At 37.1% G+C, this 27233-nt stretch overlaps 1 protein-coding gene across 1 annotated transcript in view; it reads right to left on the bottom strand.

The window, feature by feature from the left end:
* Window positions 1–27233, bottom strand: part of taf6 (TAF6 RNA polymerase II, TATA box binding protein (TBP)-associated factor) — a 78269-nt gene that overhangs the window by 29140 nt on the left and 21896 nt on the right. Inside the window, exons 6-8 of the mRNA XM_059545894.1 lie at window positions 19995–20114; window positions 19776–19891; window positions 4857–4934 (exon numbers count right to left, since the gene is read on the bottom strand). Coding sequence (XP_059401877.1) covers window positions 4857–4934; window positions 19776–19891; window positions 19995–20114 — 314 coding nt within the window. The remainder of the gene's footprint in view (window positions 1–4856; window positions 4935–19775; window positions 19892–19994; window positions 20115–27233) is intronic.

The raw sequence follows: 27233 nt of genomic DNA, 5'->3' as shown, positions 1-27233 counted from the left end.
CTCGATTAATCGTTTCAGCCCTAGTTAAAAGCAAAGCACGAATTCTGAGTATGGGTCACCATACTTTGCTTTAAGGCACGTCACTTTCAGTTTGCGGACAAACTAAGTAATTTAAATGTTTTTTTTTAACTGCATTATATGTCATGAAAAAAAAAAAGATTCATAGTGGCGGCATATTCGCCGATACCAACAGAGGTGGAAAGTAACGAATTACATTTACTCGCGTTACTGTAATTGAGTAGCTTTTTTGTGTACTTCTACTTTTTTAAGTATTTTTTTTAATCTGTAATTTTACTTTTACTTAAGTATATTTTGTTTGAAGTATTGTACTTCGCTACATTTTAAAACACATTAATTACTGAGTAAAAAAAAAAAAAAATCGCTCCCTGGAAGCTATGTCAGTAAATAATGGGCAGGAGGGCAAACTGGCGCTAAAATCACAAGAAAGATGCAGACGGACAAAACAGGCGTTAGTGGTGCAGACACCGCTGAAAACGAAACCCCGTCATATTCTGAAGTTGAACTCAAGGAAATGAAGTGAACCCCTGGCCATATGTATGCTCTATTATGCTGTGTATGCTGTGCTTGCCTAGGGAGACCAAACTAGCAGTTTATAAAATCTCGACAAGACATCAACCCCACGTAAGCATATAGAGGTGAGCTAAATAATTGCGTCATTGCATTGGTGGTTAAAATGATGCTTTGACATTTTAGCAAGAGGTTTTGCACAAATTAGCCAAAAAGACTGGTGCGGAGTGTGCGATATATATTGTCTGCGATAATATCATAATTGTTGTTTTAATGATGTACGCGCGCATTTAGAGTGTTCTTTCACTGTGTGATTCAGTCTGTTGAAATGCATTTAGAATGAAATCAATCAAAATCATTTAGAATCAAAATCACACAAAGAATGCTTTCTTTTCCTCTAAAAATCATAATCACACACACACACACAGACACACACACACACACACACACACACACATATATATATATATATATATATATATATATATATATAGATCAGTGGGGATTTCTTTAAGACTGCAAGGGAAGCTCAGCTTCCCCTCTAATGTAAAAAAAAAAACCCAACGGTCAAATATGTACTATTGTGTATTATGTATTGTGTTAATCAGCTACATGTCGGCTGACTCGATTTTCTTCTCATACATTCCCGTAGCGTCACAGTGCATTTCCCTGTTGAAGCCGAGCGTCCATTGACTTCGATGGGGCTGCTTTGAACAGTTTTTTTCAGTGCTCCGAAGCTAGACGGTCATTGGATAAATGCTGCGATTATGTCCCGCCCACGGACGCTCAGCGTCTCTGGAGGTGAATGAAGACTGGGCTTCCGCGTGATGATTGGAGGATCTGTCGATCTCCTTTTGACTGACAGCGGTCTGCACCATAAGAAGTCGGCGAAGCTGTTTCACGCTCAGTCCCATGATCGCGGATTTCTCAAGTGTATTCGAAAGACAAACTGCGGCAATATTTCTTGATATTTGTAAAATGCAGAACCACCACAAAATTAAATTGGTAACTAAGACAGATTGAAAATGTGCGCGCGCACACACACACACATACACACTATAGCCATCTAGTGGTTAAAGTGATTTATTACAATTTTTAAACTGAATTTCCCCAAAAATGGGCAAAAATCTTACATTAAACCTTATAAAATTATCCATGGTATCCCCATGTATGAAAGTTAGAAATCTGGGTCTTTTATGAAGTGAATTTTACCTGAAATGCTTTTTTCTTTTTTTGTAAAAAAAAAAAAAGCCTATTTAAATATTTATTTATTTATAGAAATGTAAAAGATTTAAATCCTCCAAAACCTGTACAAAGTTTAGTAAAAACATAAATGAACAGAGTAAAATTATATTTGTAAAAAATTGAAATATTTTACTATTACAAAATGAAATGTTATTGTCTGGGGTCAAAAAGACCCCGAGTGTCACTACAAATGAAGACCATCAGAGGGTTATAATGTAGGCCGAAAATGAGCTTCCCCTCTTTGAAAGACCAGCAGCCGCCACTGATATATATATATATATATATATATATATATATATATATTTTTTTTTTTTTTTACAACAGGACAGTAAACTAAGAGACTTGCGTTTTAGACACCATATTGCCATTGTTTTTGCTCTATTTCTACAACAAAAATTTATTCCAAACACAGCCACCAAAGCACAGTTTTGCATCTCTGAGCAACATGACAGTGTTTCGTTTCTGAATGAATCAACTGTTTAAATGATTTGGTTCAATCGCAATGACTCACTTATTAACAGTGACTTGCTGACACATACTGGCCATTTTAATGTATCTTTTGATTTTTTTTTTTTTTATAATTAAGTTTTTATAATTTCAAATGAGTATTCAACATTTTATGTCTGGCATATCAAAACATTATTCATGCATTTGTAACTGCAGGTTAAATGCATTCTTGTCCTGCACTAAACAGTGTAATACATCTAAATGCCACGTCCGATGAAGCTTTTGCATTTCCTCTGTATTGAAAAGATGAGTTTGTTGATACTGATTTGCCAGATAACAGCCCAAATGTTTTATTATTCTAAATAACTGATTCCTTTAATTAAAAACAACTAGTTTGAGATTAATAGACCTATCCCAGGGGTGTCAAACTCAGTTCCTGGAGGGCCATAGCCCTAACCCTGCTCCAGCACACATATCATGTAGTTTTCAAATAAACCTAAATGATTAGATTAGCTGGATCAGGTGTGTTTAATTAGGGTTAAATCTAAACTGTGCAGGACTGTGGCCCTCCAGGAACTGAGTTTGACACCCTTGGTCTGTCCCATTTTTGACTCCCTCCCACTGGTTAAAATGTAACTAAGTAATTTTTACTCTGAGTAAATTTTAAATGAGCTACTTTTTACTTTTACTTGAGTGGATTTTTTAGACTGGTACTTTTACTTGTACTTAAGTAAAATTTCATTAATGTAATGGTACTTTTACTTGAGTAGAATATTTTTGTACTCTTTCCACCTCTGGATACCAATATATCGGCAACAGGCTCATATCGACCGATAATATCGGCAAAATAATATATTGGTTGGGCTCTAGTAAAATCCTAATCAAGTGACTCTCAAAGCAGCTGGAGATTATATTTGTGTATTCATATTATCATAATGAGATTGCAGAGGCTGAAAATGCAGCAAGCGTTGTCTGCGCCTTAGTATGTGTACACATTAGTAAACAAAACCATGCGCTGCACCATCCACATTTCATTCAGTGATTGCAGAAATAATGGTGCCTTATGCCTGATATCAAATCCTTCTGCAGATTTATAGTATTACTAAAGCATTTCACCTGAGCATTGCAAATCAAGCATATGGCTTTGTTCTTTGTTCTCATCAACAGTATCTCCACCACGATACGTGCTGAATAAATATTCTTTGCATTGTAACATCACGCAAGATAAATAAAGGTGACATCTAGTGGAGAAGAGTAATGATAAGATTAACGTTAAATTACATCTAGTTTTAAATGTTCTAAGACACTTTTTGTTTGTAAAAGTCATATGCGAGTAGGCGTCAACTATCATGAATATCATTGTGATTTACACCTGAGAAGACAAAGGGCCCCATAATGAGCTGCATAATGAGCCTTTCAGTCAGCTGTGTCACTGAGAGGGAGGAGTTACAAGAAAAAATGTGAGGACAAAATAAATCTATATAATTTTGTGTTCGTAGTTTATTTAGAATATATTTAATTATCCCACAACATAATTTAATATCCACTTGGGAGTGCAGTTAAACAGTTTATTAGGAACAATCAAAGCTGACTTTGAAACTTAATTTTTTACATCATTACTCCAGTCACACAATCCTTCAGAAATCATTAATCTTATTTTCTACAAAAAACATTTGTCATTATTATCATTATTAATGTTGAAAAGAGCTGGGAATATTTTTTTCAGTTTTCTTTAGGGGACATAAATTGAAAGAACAGCATTGCGTTACATTTGTTACAGTTACATTTATATTATTTACATCAAGCTTTTGAATGGTATAGTATTGTATACTGTTATTGAAACTTCATAATATTTCACTTGATTATGCATTTAGTCAGGAATTATAGTTTGGAAAAGTCTAACTAGTAAAATGTTTACACGTTATGTGAAAACTAGTACAAGTATGTAAATAAATAAAAAGAGACTTACTTATGTTTATGATCTCTGCTGAATAAAGTGCTCTTTTTTCTGAGGAAATCCAAATCTCAAATCCTCAACCACATCACATCTTTTTTGGGCGAATTATGTCTTATTCCTCTCATCGCGAAGCAAACAGTAAAATAAAAAGAACTTGAAGAACAGTCTGGCTGCATTGTCTTCTGTTGTGTGGGTGTATTCAAGCCACGCGTTTCAGTGAAACATTAGAATCTGAATAGGGTGCTCAGCGCGGGGGCATGGTCGCATTAGAAGATAATGAAGGGAGATGTGAAAAACAGACATCGCGTTGTTTTCATATGGATTACCTTATCACAGAATATTTGTGTTCGGCAGCACTTGTTAAGTTTAAAAGTAGACATGTCAGGCTTTCTATCAAAGAATATTCAAAATAAGATTTTTTTTTGACAGCCCTAGATTACAGTATTGTGAAAACATAAATTGTGCATATTAGTGTTGTCATATTTCTTGACAACATATTTCTATTTTAAATATTTCGGTGGGTCTTGGGATAGATTATTCTTGTCCTTGGGTGGGTCCTGGAATGAAAATGCTTGGGAGCCCCTGACCTATACACGTACTGGTTGTAGTAGCCATCTTACACTGGCTAATAAAAATAAAAGCATTGTAGCAGATATAAGTAGGTCATGAATGTACTCACGCCCTCAGAAATGAAGGTACTGAACCGTGGCAGCATCTGGTACAGCCCTGGGTCTGTGGCTATGCTCTGCAGGGCTTCCTGTTGGCAGAATTACAACAACATATATACAACATGTCAAAATGAAAGAAAAAATGGATCAGTAATATATTACAATGCTCCAAAACGTGCAAAACCCAAGTGAATGTCACAGGGACAAACATTTTTAGGGCGATAATGGAAAATACAGTTAATGCATAGTAAATTTTCTCAATGTAACTACCATTTTCAGGTGTGGTGTGGAAACTTAAAGGAGTCCAAATATGCTTTAGTGAAAAACAAAAAAAAACAGATACCAATATATATTGGTCAAAATTCTGTGTGTAGGCTGTATTTTATTACAGTATAGTCAACATTTTGGACTCACTTCCCATTCGTTTGTCCAAACTTTTACTGGTACTGTATATAGAATAAAGTATATAGCCTACATAAATAGAATATATATACATAAACATTTTTTGCAACGATAACTCAAATGTGGTTATCAAACACTCGTGTAATGATGTGACAAACATAAGCCTACAGTAGGTGGCCAACTAAAATGCCTTCTACTGCCGCATGTACCGCCGCTGCAGGGCCACAGCGTTAACTGCAAGTCAGTCGCATGTTGTCAAACTTTAATTTTTCTGATGATGCTATGAAATGGATGGAGTCCTATCTCACCATGAGAAGACAAAGCACCAGAGTTGGGAATAAAATGTCATCATTCAGTAGCTGTTCTGTTGGCTTCCCGCAAGGCTCAGTCTTAGGCCCTTTGTTATTCAGTCTATATGTTAACGATCTACCACTAGCATGTCCTCAAGTTGACACCGAAATGTATGCAGATGACACGGTCATTCTGGCACATGGAAGAGACAGATATGAAGTGGCAACCAAATTAACAGCAGCAATGGCAAAAATTGCCACCTGGCTCTCCGAGTCTTGCATGATGCTAAACGTAAGTAAAACTGCGTGTATGTATTTTTATATAAGGAAAAATGAAAATCGGCCAGATGTCGTTGTAAATGGGGAAAAAAATCCAGATTGTGTCAAATTTGAAATATCTGGGAGTTACTCTTGATTGACAGTTGTCTTTTAAGAAATATATAAAGCAGGTTTGTAATACTGTTAAATTTAATTTAAGACATTTTAGACACATTCGTAATCAGTTACCTCTAGATGCTGCTAAATTGTATATGCACTCAATGATTTTCTCACATTTTACATACTGCATCACAAGTTGGTCACAAACCGGAAAAACAATACTTGCTCCACTACAAACGCTATATAAACAAACTCTCAAAGTATTAGATAAAAAGCCATCAGGTTATCACTACTGCAATATCATCCAAAAGCACAAACTCTTGACTTTTGTCAATTTTGTGCGCCTTACCAATGTTTGTTTAGTTTACAGAGTAATTAATAATCTGGCTGCGCCCCCATTAAAGGAGTTCATATTATTGCTCTCAGATAGTTGGAGAACAACCAGGGCAAACAGTAGAGGTCACTGTGCTGTACAGCACAGACGTACTGAGTTTGGCAGATCAGCCTTCTCTATCAGAGCCTCTAAGTACTGGAATTCAGTCCCAAATGAGATTAGAGACATCAGTACATTTACTTGTTTTAAATATAATATAAAATTATGGCTAAAATCGATACAATCATTTACCCATTAATCATAAATTCAAAAAACAAATTTTTTGTCGTATCCTAACATTGTATTATTGTGTCTATTAATATTGCACTTTATTTTGTTTTGTTGTTTTGTTTTATTGGGTTTTTAAGAATGTGAAACTTTGTTGTCTGAAAGGCTACTTGCGTGATGATGTTTTATGGTATATTTAAATGTGATTGTTAATCGTATGTTACCTCGCCCTGCCCAGGGACTACAGATGAAATTTAGCTTGTAGCTAATTCTGGTATGGCTGAGTGCCATACACTGTCCCTGTTAAATAAACAAATAAATAAATGTTAAAGTCATTCACAAAACTCCCGCCAGGTGGCAAAAGGGACATTTTGCAAACTGACTGCAATTATATTTTGTTTTGTAAACAGAGATCAAATAACAAAATAAAACAAAAATAACTTTATAATATAACATTATTACAACCTTAACCCTCTCAAGGCAGGCGTTGCTGATTTGCAACAGTTAAAAACTAAAAACCTTATTACTCCAGATACATATTTTATGAATCTGGAGTACTAAAAACTTTACTAAAGGTTACTAAAGTTACTAAGTTACTAAAACTTAATTTGAGCCTGAGAGGGTTAAAAATCGTTAGAAAATGTATTTTACATTTATTTTTAGAAAGTTAATTTCAAAATGTGAGATAGTCATATAGGCTGCAGCCTAATGCATAAAAAAAGTAATTTACACAAAGGCTCTTACTGCATGTTATGGTTATTAAACATTGATTATGAAACCATTAAACCCACACAATTTCCTATGTTGTATTAAGGGGCTTTCATTTCGATCTACAGGCTAATGAAAGTTTTTGAATGAAAAATCCTGACCTTGGCAGTTGGTCCACTGTACAAGCAAAAATATCTATGTGTACCAGGCTGCAAGTTCACGACACTCTATTCACATCACAATTTTCTCAGACTCACACCATAAAAAAAAAAAAAAAAAAAATAATAAGAATAAGAATAATAGGATAAACCTGCGACTTTGTTTTTTATACTAGAAATCATATTAAAAAAAATGGGATATTAACTTGGAATAGATTACATTTAAGGATGTGTATTATGCCATAAAAAATAAAATGATAGAGAAGGTGGCTTATTGTGCTTATATAGTGTTATAGGCTAGGCCTAGTTCTAACACAAATTTTGGCACTATAGTCAGAATTAGGGCTGTAGTACTCGAGTCCGGTCTCAGACTGTCGTCTCTGACTCGTTGCGTTTGCACTCGGACTTGGTCATTGAACTCAGCAAATGTTCTTGTTGGTCTCGACCGAGTCCAGCAAAAAAATAAATAAATAAAAATTATTATCCTTAAAAACAAAACCACATTTGCATGATGTCGCGACTGAAAATGTGTGGAAAACGCTAGGCGTGCCACTTTCTCGTTTTTTCCAAAGCACTCTGTAGCCTGAACTCTACGCTCGTGCTCCCATGCATCTGCTGTTGCTAGGCAACCATGACCTGCTCTCCATGAAGACGCAGAAGCTTCAGCGAAGGATAAATGGATTTCCAGCACTAAAACCCCTTGCAGTAGCGGTGGCACTTGCTGCGTTCTGAAAAGTTTGTTTCTAATTTAATTTTCTACCTGTTAGATTGTGTTTTATTTATGTCTACACCTAGATAGCCTTAAACTTACCATTTACAATAATGAAATACTAATTAATGTTGTACAGTATAGGGGTTGCAAGACTACTAATTTCTTCTAGTCGATTTTTTATTTTAAAAATACTTGAGTAACTTGACTACTCGTGGTTCATGCTATTGTAAATGAAAACACATTAAATAGTTTTTTTTTAAATCAATAAACGCTTATTAATGTATAGCCTTATGCAACAATTATATATATGCATTTTAAAAACTTTATAATTCTGACATTACATATTTACATTTTCATGTAACAGCCAGTATTTGTATCTGTAACAATCGCAACATTTCTCATATCTGCATTCGGATACAACGTTGTACAGTTACATGATAAGACCGTTATGACTTTATCTTTTTTTCGTAGTTATCACGGAACATACAGTACAGACCAAAAGTTTGGAAACATTACTATTTTTAATGTTTTTGAAAGAAGTTTCTTCTGCTCATCAAGCCTGCATTTATTTGATCAAAAATACAGAAAAAAATTAATATTGTGATATATTATTACAATTTAAAATAATTGTGTTCAAATTTATTATACTTTAAATTATAATTTATTTCTGTGATGCAAAGATGAATTTTTAGGATCATTATCACATGATGCTTTAGAAATTATTTTAATATGATGATTCATTATCAAAGTTGGAAACAGTTCTGCTGCTTAATATTTTTTCAGAACATGTGATACTTTTTTAGGATACTTTGATGAATAAAAAGTAAAAAAAAAAAAAAAACTATGTTTTTAAAATATAAATATTTTGTAATAACAATATACACTACTGGTCAGTAATTTGGGGTCAGTAAAAAAAAAAATTCTTTCTATTTTTTAAATAAAATCAATACTTTTATTCAGCAACGGATGTGTTAAATTGATAAAAAGTGATAGTAAAGAAAATATATTATTAGAATATATATTATTTAAAAAAAAAAAACAATTATTTTGAATAAATGCAGTTCTTTTTAACCTTTTATTCATCAAATATATTAGACAGCAGAACTGTTTCCAACACTCATAATAAATCAGAATATTAGAATGATTTCTAAATGATCATGTGATAGACTGGATGTTACATGTGACACTGAAGGCTGGAGTAATGATGCTGAAAATTCAGCTTTGCATCACAGGAATAAATTATTTTTTGTTTTAAATTTTTTATACTTATTTTAAGTATATTCAAACAGAAAACTACTATTTTAAGTTGTAATAATATTTCACAATATTACTGTTTTTTTCTGTATTTTTGATCAAATAAATGCAGGCTTGATGAGCAGAAGAAACTTCTTTCAAAAAACATAAAAAATAGTAATGTTTCCAAACTTTTGGTCTGTACTGTATGTATGTCGTGTTAAACTATATGAATTATTAATTTCTAAAATAATATTTATCATGCAAGCAGAGAGATGTCATGACAAACGTTTAGTGATCATTTGAACACGATTCAATCAACTCAATGCACACATTTTAATTACACAGAACTCTTTAAGCAAGTCTTAATGTTTATTGAACTTATTAACAAATGTGCGTGTGCCGCGCGAACCAGCAAAAGGTAAAGATGCAAACATGTAGGACAAGTAGAAAATGTATCCGTATCTACTCAGATTATTAGCCTTCTCTTGAGAGAGAACTGGTTTTGTTTTTGAGAGACTGAGACGCGCAGCGCAGCTGTTTGATTGGTGAGCTATGGAGGAATTATTGGGTCAGATTATAAACTAAAAGTCTAAAACTAAAAGTCTTAAACCAAAACTAAAAATCTAAATTTGAAACTTAAAGTCCAAGTCGAAAATTAATTTGGTATTTAGGATTGGGCATTTGGTATTTAGGGTAGGGCATTTTGTATTTAGGATCGGGCATTTTCTATTTAGGGTTGGGCATTTGGTCATTTAGCCATTTAGGATTTAGGGTTGGGCATTTGGGGATTTAGGATTGGGAATTTGGTATTTAGGATTGGGCATTTAATCATTTAGCCATTTAGGATTGAGGATTGGGGATTTAGGATTGGGCATTTGAGGATTGAGGAGTGTATGCAAATTAGGAGGCGTGGCCAAAATACTGGAGGCTGGGTTTGAAATGGCTGGTGCGCAGAGGCACCTTATGGACAGCAGAGAGAGCTCCCAGTGCTAAGGAGCACACTAACTTCAACTTAATGACAGCTTTGTAACATTTGTGGCCTCAAACACAAAGTCACCAGTGAAAGGAGTGTTATCGGTCTGACGACGAAAAAGCAGCTGACAGTGCAGGTGTTCCTAATAATCCTTTAGGTGAGTGTGTATACATACACACACACGACATATGACATCAAAGAGAGTAGACACTCCTTATGCTTTTGAATCGCTCTCGCAGTACTTTAATGTCATTAACCGATCAGTCTTGCAGTGTGCAGTGCCGGTTCAAGTCAAACAAGCCTAATTTCTTTTCTCTCACAATCTTTATAAAATATATATAGGCTATATAGCAAAAAAAAAAAAAAAACAAGACCATCTAGTGGCAATGTGAAAGGAGTGTATCTACTAATGTCAGAGGGGTTAACCGCAGTTTAAAAAACAAGCCATTTCAAACCCAGCCTCCAGTATTTGGGCCACGCCTCCTAATTTGCATACACTCCTCAATCCTCAATCCTCCAATGCCCAATCCTCAATCTTCAAATGCCCAATCCTAAATCCCCAATCCTCAATCCTAAGTGGCTAAATGATTAAATGCCCAAACCTAAATACCAAATTCCCAATCCTAAATCCCCAAATGCCCAACCATAAATCCTAAATGGCTAAATGACCAAATGCCCAACCCTAAATAGAAAATGCCCTATCCTAAATACCAAATGCCCAATCCTAAATACCAAATAAATTTTCGACTTGGACTTTAAGTTTCAAATTTAGATTCGAAATTTAGATTTGAATCTGAACAAATCATTTTGGTGAACGAACTGAAAATCAACGAATCTCTTGAAAATAATCTAAAGTTCCACCACTAAATTCCAAGCAACATAAATGGATTTTTAAAAATTTAGTTTTTAGTGACCCGCCCAACCCGCCCCGCAAATAAAGTGCGGGTTATGAGACGACCAGCGCATCACTAGCGCTCGCGTCAGTAGAAAGCACACTCTGGTTGGCAAACTACTGTATATAGTGGAGGCAGGGTTTTTAACAATTTAACAATAGACTTTATTATTCAAAATGAGTATGACATCAGTGCACTTAACCGTAAACTTCACTTCACTTATTATAAATAACTTAACAAATAGAACAAAAAATATATAACTTGAATTAAGAAATTAAACAAGGTTACTGTGTAAGGCAAGCAAGCTACTGCCAAACCAACAGGGGCAGGTTTAAGCAGGAAGCACAGCTTTTCTAAATATATGCCGGTATCACATTTTCCTGTGGTGATTAATTGCTAATGCTTTTATCACGGTAAACTGTATTATCACGGCATTGAAATTTAGTCATAATACAGTATAACAGGTTAAATAACTTTTCTTATAACACAAATAAATGAACATTTAAATACAATAAAGCAACACAGAAATATAAAGTTAAAAGTTTTACTAAGTGCAAAAGAACTATAGCCAATCAGTTGTAGCACCACTACATATTAATATTGAATTTATGTCAGTGTTTCATTTAAGAATGGAAATGGTATTAAGATCGTTAAGTTGTATATCTTGATTACTAATACCATGATGTTCTTTTGACTCCATTTCCTATAATGCTATGCTGGACTCATGTATAATTTGCTGTGTTTGGTACTTCCTGTCTGCTGATTTTCTTCATGAATGATGATTTTTGTATGTATATAACGGGGTAGGAACCAATGTGTGGTGGTGGTGTTTTCCGGGAAGTTTTCCAATCGTCGGACCTCTAGGTTTCCAGGTGGATATCCTCGTTTGCAGCTAATGCCTCACTGGCAGGATTTACTTGTGTTTAAAGGAGTGTTTCATGACTGTTTGGACCCTGTATTACCACACTGCACCGGGGACTGGGGTATGTGTGTCTGTGACTGGCCAGGTTTGCGGTAAGAGCTACACGATTCAGCTAGTTATGCAAAGACTATGGGGACTATTTTCATTACATTCGATGGACTTTGTTCATGTGGTCTATTTAGGAGATGTATATATAATGGGTGGTGAAACAATACACATCTTTTTGCATTAGAAAATGACTGAACTTTTTTTCTCTTTATTGATGTAACCTCACTGATAAAGTAGAGTGTTACAGATTGGTGGCCAGTACGGGGAGGTTGTAAATGTGCAATTGTTGTGTATATGTTGGGGAATATGGAAAATGTTAATGAGGTAAATGTAGAACAACATGACAAAGAAACCGAGCCAGATTATTCTGCTGAGGCTTTTGTAACAAGAAGGACTTCAGCCAATGAAATCTCTTCTATGTTAAGTTCATTATATGTTACTTCTGATAAAGAGGAGTCTGATGTTGATGATAATGATGAGACAAGAGGTGTTGTAAATGTTGTGTCACAAACTGAAATGGTGCAAATGAAAACTGAAGTTGAAAATGTAAAAGAACAGATTCAAGCGTTAGAAGTTAAACTTACTGATGCTGTTGATAGTGCTCTGAATAGAGAGGCCAGTTTGAGGCAAATTATCAATATCAGTCTCTCCAAGTTGGAAGAGAAATGTAATCAGGGTTAGGAAAGGTTGGAAAGAGCAATGGTGAATTATTTGTTGTGTCGAGATGAAAAATGGGAGAAGCAGCTGCTGAAGGTTAAATTCTGTAGTACCCCTACATCTCCACAGTTACTTACGAGTAGAACCTCTATGTCTCAAACCCATTATGAGCCTGTGGTTAATGTATCTCAGATTAGTACTTCTAACTTGACTGGTCTGGCTGGAGCATCTTCCTTCTGCGCAAATCCTCCAATAAAACTAGAATTTCCTGAATTCAGGGTATCTAAGGAGATTGCGGATGTATTGCATTTTTTAGAACAATGTGAAAGCCTTGAGTTGGTGGAGGGCGGCCAAATGTACAGTCCATGATTGGAAATCATTTAAAGAAGCTTTCAAGGCAGCCTTTCTTCCTGCAGACTACATGAGTGAAGTGGAGGAAAATTTGAGAATGATGGTGCAGCAACCTGGACAAAAGCTCAGAGACTTTGCATATGATTATAGGGCATTGTGCATAAAATGGAAACCAGAGTTGAGTGAGGAAGAGCTTGTAAATAAGATCCTCAATAACATCAACCCTAAAATAGCAGGTTCCCTGAGGGGTACTGTACATTCAGTGGAACAACTAGTTAAGATTGGATCCATGGTGGAAAAAGATTGTATGAGCATAAAAGATTACTGGCAAAAAGTCAATGACCAAGCGGGTAAAGACAAGATAAATAAAAGAGGCTCTAACAAACCAGTTGTACCAACTGTGTCAGCAGGTCTATCGGTGATTCAGCGACCACACCATCGGAATCAAATTAATCCAGCATCGCTTTTGGTGGTCCCTATCATACTGGATGGATGGCAAGTCGATGCTGTGGTGGATACAGGAAGTGCTTTTACCCTGATGCAAGAGAGCCGATGGAAAGTAATTGCAGGTATGCATGATGAAGTTCAGAAAGTGAAGCAGAACTTTGTGATGGCTGATGGCAAGATGCATCAATCGAAGGGACAAGTAGAGCTGAAGTATGATTGGCATCAAGAAAGGGGGAAGGTGAAGGTGTATATAATGGAAGACACCCACCTGCTCTTTCCCATTGTTTTGGGATTGGACTTTTTAACTCATGTGGGTGCCACCGTTGATTTCCCCCAACTCTGTTCCCCCAACTACCATCTAAAAAAGATGACTCTGGTTATCCTTTTATCTGTAGCCAACAACCATCTTTTGTACAAAGATCAGGACACCAAATGATGGGCTCTCGTCCCCAGAGCAATCTTAGCTTGTATTACCCTATTACTGAGGAACAATGTCTTTCTTTTTTGAGAACCAGACAGGATGAGCCTGGAATGGTTGAAGGAGATCTGTTCCCTTCTGAAGTGCAGCAGCTGATGCAGGAATGGCCGAATGTGACGTCAGGAAAATTGGGTAAAACGTCGGTAATAAGACATCAAATTCAGACATCAGATGAAATACCAGTAAAATCCAGGGCATATAGGGTTTCACCGTTTAAAAAGAAGATTATTGAGGAAAAAGTAGAAAAGATGTTGAAAGAGAACAGCATTGAACCTTCTCTCTCTCCCTGGTCATCACCCGTAGTCCTGGTAGAGAAAACTGATGGAACGTACCGATTTTGTTTTGACTATCGGAAGGTGAATAGTAAAACCATTTCTGATGCATATCTCATGTCGATGATACATGACATCTTGGAGTCTTTAGATGGGGCAACGTGGTTCTCCTCCTTAGACCTGAAGTCAGGTTATTGGCAGGTGGAAATGGCAGAGGAGTCTAAGCAGAAAACTGCCTTTATTACGACAGCGGGGCTGTTTCAATTTAAGACCATGCCGTTTGGAGCACGGAACTCATCAGCCACTTTTCAACGGTTGATGCAGACCGTATTGAGGGGAGTCCTGGGAAAAAGCGGTTTCGTGTATATTGATGACATAATCATATATTCAAAAACAAAGGAACGCCACATAGTTGATTTGAGGGTCGTGATGGAGAAATTGTCCAAAGCAGGATTAAGTCTGAACATGAAGAAGTGCCCCTTCTTTCAACGTCGCCTGAATTTTTTGGGAAAAATAGTGTCAGCACGTGGTGTAGAGGTGGACCCTGGCAAGACTCAAGCTATCAGCGAATATCCAGTACCGGTTGATATCATGTCGCTACAAAGGTTCCTAGGACTTGTAGGGTGGTATCACAAGTTTATACCTCAGTTTGTGGATATTGCTGCACCTTTGAATAATATGAAGAGGAAGGGAGTGAGCTGGAATTGGACACAGGAATGTCAAGACAGTTTTGAACACTTGAAACGAGCTGTCACAAACCCCCCTGTGCTATCTCAGCCTAATCTGTCACTCCGATTCCAGGTTCATACCGATGCAAGTGACGTGGGGCTGGGCGCTGTCCTTACACAGTGTACTGAAGAGGGGGAGAAAGTGATTGCCTATGCTTCAAGAATGTTAAAGAGTGCTGAAAAGAATTATTCAACCTCTGAGAAAGAGTGTTTGGTGGTAGTCTGGGCGGTAGATAAGTGGAGACACTACTTGGAAGGAGTGGAATTTGAAGTCTATACAGACCATGCTGCCTTGACTTGGGCTTTTAATTTCCCGAAGACATCCTCAAGGTTGACAAGGTGGATTCTTCGACTGCAAGCTTTTAGTTTCAAGGTCTTCTATCGACGGGGTTACCTCAACCAGGTACCAGATGCTCTTTCAAGAGTATATCAGCCCCACTCGGAAGGTGGAATACCATGCATGGTCATGACAAGGTCCAAAGTCAGTACTGACTTGCCCCACAATCTGTCTGAGATAGCTAAAGACCAGGCTACTGACCCTGATATAACATCATTGCAAATTAATGATCATGATCTGCTACCGAAACCAGGGAGGATAAGAATGGAAGAACATCAAGGCATCCTGTATCGACGAGTACCTCTTAAACACGAGGGGTATAAATTCCAAGTTGTGGTTCCACAAGCCTTGGTGAAGTCGTTCTTGCAGTACTTCCATGACAACCCCTTGGGGGGACATCTGGGAATGTTAAAGACACTCATGAGGGTCCTGGAGGTGGCATGGTGGCCTACCATTCGTAAAGATGTTTGTGAAGATGTCAAGACATGCGACATCTGTCAAAGATATAAGGGAGAATGTTCCACACCATATGGGCTGATGCAGTCAACAGAAGTTACAGAACCCAGTCATACGCTGGGAATAGATCTCATGGGTCCTCTTCCTTTAAGTAAGAAAAGAAACACTGTCCTGCTGGTGATTGTTGATTACTAAACAAAATGGGTTGAACTCTTTCCCTTAAGAGATAGTACGACACCGAAGATCGTGAAAATACTCAAGGAGGAGATCTTTACAAGGTGGGGGGTACCTCGATATCTTATATCTGACAGGGGGCCGCAGTTCACTTCGAACCTTTTGGTTGAACTGTGTAAAGATTGGGGAGTGGGGCAGAAATTGACAACCAGCTATCATCCCCAAACAAATTTGACCAAGAGAGTAAATAAGACCTTGAAGACTATGATTGCGTCATTTATTGGAGATAAGCATTCAAATTGGGATCAGTGCTTACCAGAGCTAAGATTCGCTATTAATTCAGCACATCATGAATCGACTGGTGTGACCCCAGCACAACTGATGCTTGGAAGATCCTTGAAAGGTCCACTCGAGAGACTGTTATACAAACCACCGTCTCCGGACCAAGCTGCCTATTCACTGCTAGACAGACAAAGAAGATTGGCAGATGATGTAGCACGTAGAGTGGGAATGCAACGTGCCAGACAAGCCAGATATTATAATGCACGGCATAAAGATGCGCAGTTTAAGCCAGGTGATCTGATCTGGTTCTGTTCTCATCCTATCTCTAGTGCTCCTGACAGGTTTTCAGCCAAGTTTGCGCCCAAATGGGAGGGGCCTGCTAGGGTTGAAAAGAAATTAGGGCCAGTAAATTACAGTATAAGGTGGGGTTCTCCGGGAAAAGCTGACAATATCAATGTTGTTAATTTGAAAAGGTACTATGGTCCTAATCCGACTAGGTCATAGATTGGGGTAGGGAACTATGTAGCACCAGTACATATTAATATTGAATTTATATCAGTGTGTTATTTAAGAATGGAAATGGTATTAAGATCGTTAAGTTGTATATCTTGATTACTAATACCATGATGTTCTTTTGACTACATTTCCTATAATGCTGTGCTGGACTCATGTATAATTTGCTGTGTTTGGTACTTCCTGTCTGCTGATTTTCTTCATGAATGATGATTTTTGTATGTATATAAGGGGGTAGGAACCAATGTGTGGTGGTGGTGTTTCCCGGGAAGTTTTCCAATCGTTGGACCTCTAGGTTTCCAGGTGGATATCCTCGTTTGCAGCTAATGCCTCGCTGGCAGGATTTACTTGTGTTTAAAGGAGTGTTTCATGACTGTTTGGACCCTGTATTACCACACTGCACCGGGGACTGGGGTATGTGTGTCTGGGACTGACCAGGTTTGCGGTAAGAGCTACGCGAATCAGCTGGTTATGCAAAGACTAGGGGGACTATTTTAATTACATTCGGTGGACTTTGTTCATGTGGTCTATTTAGGAGATGTATATATAATGGGTGGTGAAACAATACACAACTGTTTTTCTCTTTATTGATGTAACCTCACTGATAAAGTAGAGTGTTACACGGTATCACTCATAAGATCTCATCAGTTAACCTTAGTTAATGCATTAACATTTAGAATGAGCAATAGCTACGTTTGCTATTGAACTTAATAATCTTTGTTAAAAATACTTAAATACCAAATCTTAGTTCATGTTAGCTCATTAAATAACGGTTGCAACTTTCGATTTTAACAACGTGTTATTAAATATTGAAATACCTAACATTTATTAATGTTCCAGACCTGCCAACGTTGGAATTCTTTTTTTAACTACCATCAGTGTGGCAGGCGGTCAGGCGGGCGGGTTAGTTGGTTAGGGGGTTATGGGTTTTTGAGTGGGGGTAAACAGTTTACGGTTTTACTTTTTACCGTAATGGTTTAGTTGATTTTAACTTTTTTTTATGCTATTAAAAAAAAATAAAAATAAACAAACTGTACGCTTTCATTAAAACTCAAGTACACTTCTGTATTGGGCTGGACAATATGAGCAAAAATTGATATCTCTATTTTTTGGCTGATTTGCGGTATACAGTAGCCTATATATATATATATATATATATATATATATATATATATATATATATATATATATATATATATATATATATATATATATATATATATATATATATATATATATATATATATAAGGGGGTGGTGTTAGCGCAGTGGATAAGACAGATGCCTTTGGTGTGAGAGACCCGGGTTTGAATCCACTGTGAGACACCAATGTGTCCCTGAGCAAGACACTTAACCCCTAGTTGCTCCAGAGGCGTTCCACCTCTGACATATATAGCAATTGTAAGTCACTTTGGATAAAAGCATTAGCTAAATGAATAAATGTAATATATCTTGGTATTTTGTATTTGGATTAAACAAATAAAGTGAATGCTAGCATGTAGGCATGTATATGTGAAAAAAAGGGTTAAAAATCACATTATATTGTAACATTGCAATCTAAAAACAAAATAAAATATTTTTAAGGAAGAAGTTAAAGTTACTAAACTAAAAATGAAAATGATAAAGATCACAGACTAATTGAGCAAAAAGGCTATTTTGATTAACACCTTACACTTTACAGTTAGTGCTATCATACAAATACACTTGCTTGTAGGGCTGTCACTTTTGAGAAAAATCAAATTCGAATGGATATTGAATATCATGCAATTTATTCGAATATATTCGAATATCTACACATCCCCCCCCACTCACATAAAAAACACCATAGCATAATGGAGATTCAATCACAAATGTATTAACAGTGACAGTCATAAACAGGACTGTCTGGATTATTATTTTTTTACTTAATGTTTGAAACCGCAGGTTATCAACTTGTATGAATATCAACTTATATGAAGTGCCACTATGCATATCCCACAACATTAGGCTAAATGAAAAAAAAAATCATTTCAGTGTACATCTTCAGTTCTCTCTTCACAGCAGTTCAGTCAGTGTACTGTTTGAGTACATGAATTACTCCGGGATATTGGTTTGTTTGAACTCAGAGGGAGTGTCAGCCACATTAAAAAAGTTAACAGCTTAAGTCATTTGTGGATTAATGCGTACGGGTTTGGACAACATGAGGGTAAGTTATTAATGACATAATTTTGCTATTTGGGTGAACTATCCCTTTAATGTTAACTAATGAATTAACTGATGTTAACTAAATAAGCCTATTGTAAAGTGTGAATGAACACTAACGAATCAAAACACTTTATCTAGAACATGTTATAGTCCAGATTAAAAAAAAGAAAGAAAAAAAGAAAATAAATAGCCTATTAAATCTAAATATATTAGTATTTTTCACTCTGATGAACACCATAGAATACCCTAATCTGAATGGCTATTTCAAATTATTTAAATCTGTTTTAGAAAGTAGCAGCTGCTTTATTTATGGGGTTTCCTGGGTAACGGCTGCATTCTCTGCAGTTTAGCGCCATCTGCTTTCAGAGTTGATGTGCTTCTATTTAGCACATCTCTCACGTGTTCCCCCTATACAAGGCGGGCGTAAAAGTTGAAGGAGCGGACTCAGGTGAAGTTTGAGCTTATCCGCGCATCTGTACAACAGTGTCCTGGGTCACCAGGAGCAAACAATGGAGTGCGCTCTGCTGGACAAATTAAGCAATTACATCATTCAAAAGCATTTAATCTGCATTATACTTTATGTAAAAAAAAATAATATTGGCAGCATATTCGCCAATACTGATATATCGGTGACAGACTCATATCGGCCGATAATATCAGCTAAACGATATATTGGTTGGGCTCTAAATAGGACTCCTTTCATTTTGGACCCTGAGCACACACACACATACCGCTCTTTTGGCTTCACATGATCCCACACAAGCTTCTGTGATTTCCTTATAGTACAGCTGCTGCTCTACAGAGAGCTCATGGGTGCTACGTGGCTTCATCCGCATCTTCTCTTTTCCTGAAACACCACGAGAGAGAAGTGTGAGTAAGATAGGAAAATCAGTGCGTAAAAATAATTAAAACACCAAGGAGGCACAATTTTAGTTGAACTAATTTCTGACCTTTGACTTCAGCAGAGCTAGCACCCTGACCCTTGGTCTGGATTGAGCCTTCCTCTTCCTGTCCAGGTTTTACAGCTTTGAGTGGCTCTGTGGAATCTGTCTTCTGCTGCTCTTTAGGTACTGAGGTGAAGATAAAGGTTAAGGAAAGACAATTACAGATATATATTTTTTTGTATTTAATAATATATTAATTATTATTCAATAAAAAAAGATTTCCATGTAATTTTCTTAAAATGGTATACTAGTGCACTACTGCATACATGCACAGCAGTGTTTCCCACAAATAGACTTTACTTGGGCCCAAGTATATTTGGAGAAACCAAATATTTTTTTTTACATTTATAATTTTTTTATCCTCTAAGGGGTTTTATAATCCACCCAAATAATGAAACCATCCGCGATCAATTAAACAGTGTACAAATCACCCCTCGCATCTGCTTGTTCTGTGAGTTTGAGAAGTGTTTCCTCCCACTGACATTCCCATGTGCTGCAGAGATGTGGTTGATACTTCACAGACAAAGACAGGGCTCGACAGTGTGCGTGCTTTAGTCCCATTTGTGACTAAAATAGATGTGTTCGAAGTGTACAATGATGTTTCCCCATTAAAAATTTTTTTTTTTTTACATTTTAACATTTCAATCATACTGTCGTGTTTATGTCTCATCTTTTATTGAATTTATCAGCATTTTAATCCATCTTGTAGATGTAGGTATAACCGGTACTGGTAAAATGCATTAAAATGCATGTATAGATTATATTTAAAACGATACAGAATCATGATTTTGCTCATTTTGGTAGTTGATACCCTATTGTTAAAGGGTTAGTTCACCCAGATAGCAAAATTATGTAATTAATAACGTACCCTCATGTTGTTCCAAACCTGAAAGACCTCCGTTTATCTTTGGAACACAGTTTAAGATATTTTAGATTTAGTCCGAGAGCGCTCAGTCCCTCCATTGAAGCTGTGTGTACGGTATACTGTCCATGTCCAGAAAGGTAAGAAAAACATCATCAAAGTAGTCCATGTGACATCAGAGGGTCAGTTAGAATTTTTTGAAGCATCAAAAATACATTTTGGTCCAAAAATAGCAAAAAAGACGGCTTTATTCAGCATTGTCTTCTCTTCCGTGTCTGTTGTGAGAGAGTTCAAAACAAAGCAGTCTGGACATTCGGTTCGCGAACGAATCATTCAGTTCACCAAAATGAACTGAATCATTTTAAATGGTTCGCATCTCTTAATATGCATTAATCCACAAATGACTTAAACTGCTAACTTTTTTAATGTGGCTGACACTCCCTCTCAGTTCAAACAAACCAATATCCTGGAGTAATTCATTTACTCAAACAGTACACTGACTGAACTGCTGTGAAGAGAGAACTGAAGATGAACACCGAGCCGAGCCAGATAACGAATAAAAGACTGACTCGTTCACGAGTCAAGAACCGGTTGCATCGGTTTTCGGATCACCAGTAGTTCTTTCGGACAGTTCGATTCAATAAACCGGTTGAAGAAAACGGTTCACCGGTTCTTTTGCACTCGACGTAATGGCGTCATTTGCGATGATTGCCCTTGATTCAAGCCTTTGGTTTACCCGCGCTCATAACACTTGCACAGAATCAGTTCAGAATCAATCACCAAAAGAATCAGTTCGGTTCAGGCGCTCTGTGTGTCAGTCTGCTTCACACTGAATCACACATGCGCAGTATCATCAGCTCCTCGATTCTTCTTATCTGGCTCGGCTCGGTGTTCATCTTCAGTTCTCTCTTCACAGCAGTTCAGTTAGTGTACTGTTTGAGTGCATGCATTACTCCGGGATATTGGTTTGTTTGAACTCAGAGGGAGTGTCAGTCACATTAAAAAAGTTAACAGCTTAAGTCATTTGTGGATTAATGTGTATTAGAGATGCGAACTGTTTAAAACGATTCAGTTCGATTTGGTGAACTGAATGATTCGTTCGCGAACCGGATATCCAGACTGCTTTGTTTTGAACTCTCTCACACAACAGACACGGAAGAGAAGACAATGCTGAATAAAGTCGTCGTTTTTGCTATTTTTGGAGCAAAATGTATTTTCGATGCTTCAAAAAATTCTAACTGACCCTCTCATGTAGGGGTGTGCACGGATAGTCGAACATTCGAATATTCGTTCTGCTCTAATTATTCGATAAATAAAAATGATATTCGAATTTCGCAAAAAAAAAAAAAAAAAAAAAAGTTCACAATAAAACCTAATTTGGTCACTTTCTGTGACTCTCCACGGCATATTTGAAGATGTATGCAAGCAAAAATAAATTAATGAATGAATAATGGGCCGTTCACATATCGTGCCTAAAAACGCATGGAAAACGCTAGGCGTGCCGCTTTCTCCTTTCCAAAGCACTCGGGCAGAAGTGCTCCTGGGGCATCTGCCAATGACGCGCTCTCTCCATGAAGACGCAGAAATTTCAGCAAAGGATAAATGGATTTGCAGCACAAAAAATTGCTTTCAGTAGCTCTGCTACTAAATTTATTTCAAAATGGCAATCCATATACAGCTATGATCAGCTGTTCCTTCATCTTGGCTGAGCTTTCAACGTTGTTACGGGAAAGGATGATGCGGATTAGTTAGTTCTTGTCACATGACCTGCTGTGCGCTTGCGGCATTCAGAAAAGTTGAGATGTTTTTAACTCGATGCAGTGCGGACGCGCCTGGAAAAAACGGGCGCGTCGAACTGCGTGCGCATCGCGACCGCGTCGCTTCCATTATGAGCGTGCATACCGCGCGCCTACATTGGAAATAACGAACTTGAGCGTGCAAAAGCACGATATGTGAACGGCCCATAAGAACTGCGGTCTTCTGCAGTACTACAAATATGCCGTGGAGAATCACAGAAAGTGACTGAATTCAAGAACATTGTTGCGGCATCTCTCAAGCAACGAATAAACCCCGCTAACTTGGAGAATACAGTGAAAACTCCTCTTCTCGCATCTGCCCTAGACCCTCGGCACAAAAATCTCAGGTTTCTCGATGAAAACATGAGAGAAGTAAGAAAAAAAACCTTTTTTGAACATTATCAGAGCATTTTCCTTGATGCGAGTGGTGCGGATGCAGCCGCCGTCACCAACGATGAAGAGGATGCAATGCCCACTCGTCGGAAAAAAGCTGAGCCAGTTCTTCAGCGATGATTATACAGAGAGTCCAGCCGAGACGAGTGGGAACAGTTCTTGCTGGAGCCATGTATTCCACCAGATGAGGATCCCATTCAGTGGAAAAACGAAAACACGAAGCGCTTCACAAAACTTATTCGCTTAGCACACCGTTATTTGTGAGTCCCGCCAACGTCTGTGCCGTCAGAGCGCGTTTTTTCCGCGGCCGGCATTATTGTTAACAAGATTGAGGAGCCGACTTTCCCCCGATCATGTTTACATGCCCGTATTTCTTAACAAGAACATGTGAAACAATAGAGAAAAAAAAGCAAAAAAGATTTGCTGGCAGTTTAAAAGTTTCAAAGTTAAGTGTAGGCTACGTTCTACAATAGCCTAATTGCCACAGGCTGCTTTACGTTTTTTCTTTGTTCACTTTTTTTTTTTTGCTTTTAATCTGTACTTTTGTTTGTTTGCACGCATTGTTAAAGGTTTTCAGCTACAAAACACGATGAGTAATGTTCAAGCTTATTGTGTGTAAGCTTGTTCAAAATGACGGAAACAATAAATGTTGCTGAAAAATAACGTCTGTCTCATTAAACTTCAATAAGTTGAACATCTTTAAACTTAAAGAATATTCGAATATTCGTTTTTTGTGAGCTCAAATATTCGAATGTGATATTTGCGGAAAACGCCCATCCCTACTCTGATGTCACATGGACTACTTTGATGATGTTTTTCTTACCTTTCTGGACATGGACAGTATACCGTACACACAGCTTCAATGGAGGGACTGAGAGCTCTCGGACTAAATCTAAAATATCTTAAACTGTGTTCCAAAGATAAACGGAGGTCTTACGGGTTTGGAACAACATGAGGGTAAGTTATTAATTACATAATTTTGCTATCTGGGTGAACTAACCCTTTAAGTTCACAGCTATGCGGAGGTTACCCAAACAAACTTAAGTGAAACTGGTAAATGTGACAGATGAACAAGGTAGACAAAAACAAATAAAATTCACTCTACATGATAATTTTTTTGACAACATTAAAAGAATAACATGAATATTAGGAATTGACCGATACTGAGCTCCTGTACTCGTACTCGTTAAAATGCCCCAATACCAAACGGCAATAACACACAGCATGTGATAAGTGCCACATTCAGACAAAGAAACACCAACAACAGAACAACAGACAGCAGAATGAAGTTATGAGGGATTAAGGTTGTCTACGTAGGATATCTATGCAATGACTATAATGTTAAAACAAGTAAAACAATGCACAAGTTACTTAACGTAAGAAAGAGAGAGAGAGAAAGAGAGGGAGAGAACACGCTTGCGCACTTCTGTTGTGTAATCTTTGATGTTCACTCACATAGCACATGCATTTGGATTAAAACCAAATCTTAAAAAAAGACAATTTATAGGGGCATTCACTATAAACACCATTCACTATTCAACCTTAGGCATACATGACTTTCTGGTGAAGCCTGTGTGTAATGCGCTGGGCAGTACGTTACTACTGTCCCTCTCGTTCTGCAGCAGTACAAATACAGTTGGGCGTGTTTTGCTTGCTTTAGTGTTTCTGCATTATATAAGTGACTTTGGAATATAAAAATCACAGTACGTTTCAGATAAAAAACATGATGAACCATAGAGCAAAAACATCAACAAAGAAAGTAACAAAAACGTGTAAAATGTTTTAATGGGCATAATTAAGTGTGAAAACAACCGAAGAATATACAGTTAAACCAAAAATTACTCAGAAACCAGATATACATTTTTATATATTTTTTTTACTAGTGGGTGCAGGACACTGTAGTTCATTTATGTAAATGAGGAGAGCAAAATAAAGTAAACAAATTTGGGACCAAAAATTATTCAGACCAAGTTTGGGGAAAAAAATGAAGTTCGGGTTTGCATGAAGCTGGATGACAGCATGCCCAGGAGACTACAGCCAGTCATTAAGGCTAAGGGTTGCCGACGAAGTAGTGATAGTTGTGTAAATACCGTCATACTAACAGCTGTCTGAATAATTTTTGGTTGACTGTAATCCATTACATACCTTTCTATCAAAGTTATCTAACATTATCAAGATGAATTTGTTCTGACACAGTTTAACTATGAGTTCCTGTCATATTTTATTACCATTTTCTAAACTATAGAGAATAAACTGTTATAATGTGAAATGTTGAAGGTGTCTAAATAATTTTTGGTTTGACTGCATATATTTAACAAATAAGCTAACATTATACATACTCTTTTGGTTTCTGTACCCAAGATTTAAAAAAATTACAAATGCAATAAAAATATTGGTATCGGTACTTTGTATCAGCAAGTACCAAAAATAAAAGTATCGGTATCAGACGAGTACTGAAAAAAGTGGTATCGGTGCAGCCCTAATGAATATTGATATAATGTTAATGCTACCATATGTATTTGGGTAAGTGCATTGTGGAGAGCATCAAACATTTTTTATTTATAATAATTTTTAAGTTATTAAAATGGGAGGGCTTTTTGCTTGCTTTTTAGGGTTTCAGATTGCTCATGGTTTTAGGGAAACGGTTCGGTATGTGCTATGTTCAAAAAGGACTATGGTCAAATAAAAATAAAGCAAATAATAAATAAACTACATGCAACAGCACAAATTAATAAAATAGAGCAAATATACAAATACAATAATGTTTTCCAGGTGTTTCACAATTTTCACAAACAGATATTTAAAAGCAAGCAGAAGTAAATTAACAGTGCATATTTCACAGTATAAATTATAGATCAATCCTTCTTGAAGTTACAAAGGCTATCTAATCAAGATAAATTAATTAGTGAGTAATTTCCTTGTCTTCTGTTGTTTAACATTTAAAACAGAAAGCAGAAATAACCCTTAAAGGCTGATTTATACTTCTGCATCAAAATTACATCGCAGCTATAAAATCATCAGCTTGGGTTACAAACCAGAAAAGGTGCGGCTGCTGTTCAAGCTGAAAGACTCTTATGACCCAGTGGTACAAAATGGTAATGCCCAAGTTCGTACCGGAAAGAAAATGGGATGCAAAACAAGCAGTGCATCTGGTCATATCTCGTCTTCAACACCAAGTAGTAGTGGGATTGATACAGCATGGCAACTAGCATGTGGTCCAAGTCCACAAAGATAGAGAGGAAAATACTGATTGATTGTTCAGGATATCATGAAGGAGGAAGGTGAAAGCTATAGGGTCAAAGCTGTGGGCCAATCCTAACAAGGGAAATGGACAACCTGGGAGGCCGTAATCGACAGGACCATCACATGGGCTGATCTAAGGAAGCTGCCCCAAGCAAGGTTAAGTTTTCTGATCAGGGCCACGTATGATAATTTCACAGAGCTGGCCCAGAGAATTTTGCCAGCTCTGTGGCCACCAGAGTCCCAGCATACAACACCACCTCTCTGGCTGTAAGACTGCTCTGACCAAGGGCCAGGATGCGGAAGCTAGCAGAGGTCATTGAAGCATGCAGACTCAAAGTGAACAAAGCCAAGATGTCAACATAATACCTGTCTATTCAATTAGTCAGGCAAGGAGGAGCAGCACTAAGCAGCTTTGTACGGGAGAGGTCCCTCTTGTCACCAGGAGATGAGTGGGACCTGAGAGCCAATTGAAGTTTCCACAGCAGATTGTCATAACATCTCTTCGACCTGACATTGTAATCTGGTCCACCTTCACCTTCAAGACTGACATCATGGCTGAGCTAACTGTGCCATGGGAAGACGGGATAAAGGCAGCATTTGAGAGGAAAAGGTAGAAGAATGCAGAGCATGTATCCGCATGCATGCAAGCTGGGTGGAGAGCATATACCCTTCCAGTGGAGGTTGGTTGCAGAGGCTTCACCGGAACCTCCATGCAGCATTTCCTTAAAGGTCCCATGACATGAAATTTTCACTTTCTGAGGTTTTTTAACATTAATATAAGTTCCCCTAGCCTGTATATGGTCCTCAAGTTTCTAGAAATTTTAATCTGTGTAAATCGAGATTTTGCTATTTTTCTCTGCCTTTGAGAAAATGGAAGCTCAACCGGGCTGATCTTGAATCTCCTCCTTGTGACGTTTTAAGGAGAAATGTTACCTCCCCTTTCTCTGCTTT

Source organism: Carassius carassius, chromosome 4 (genome assembly GCF_963082965.1).
Source record: "Carassius carassius chromosome 4, fCarCar2.1, whole genome shotgun sequence".
Taxonomy (NCBI): domain Eukaryota; kingdom Metazoa; phylum Chordata; class Actinopteri; order Cypriniformes; family Cyprinidae; genus Carassius; species Carassius carassius.
This window is presented reverse-complemented; position numbering and strand designations above follow the sequence as displayed.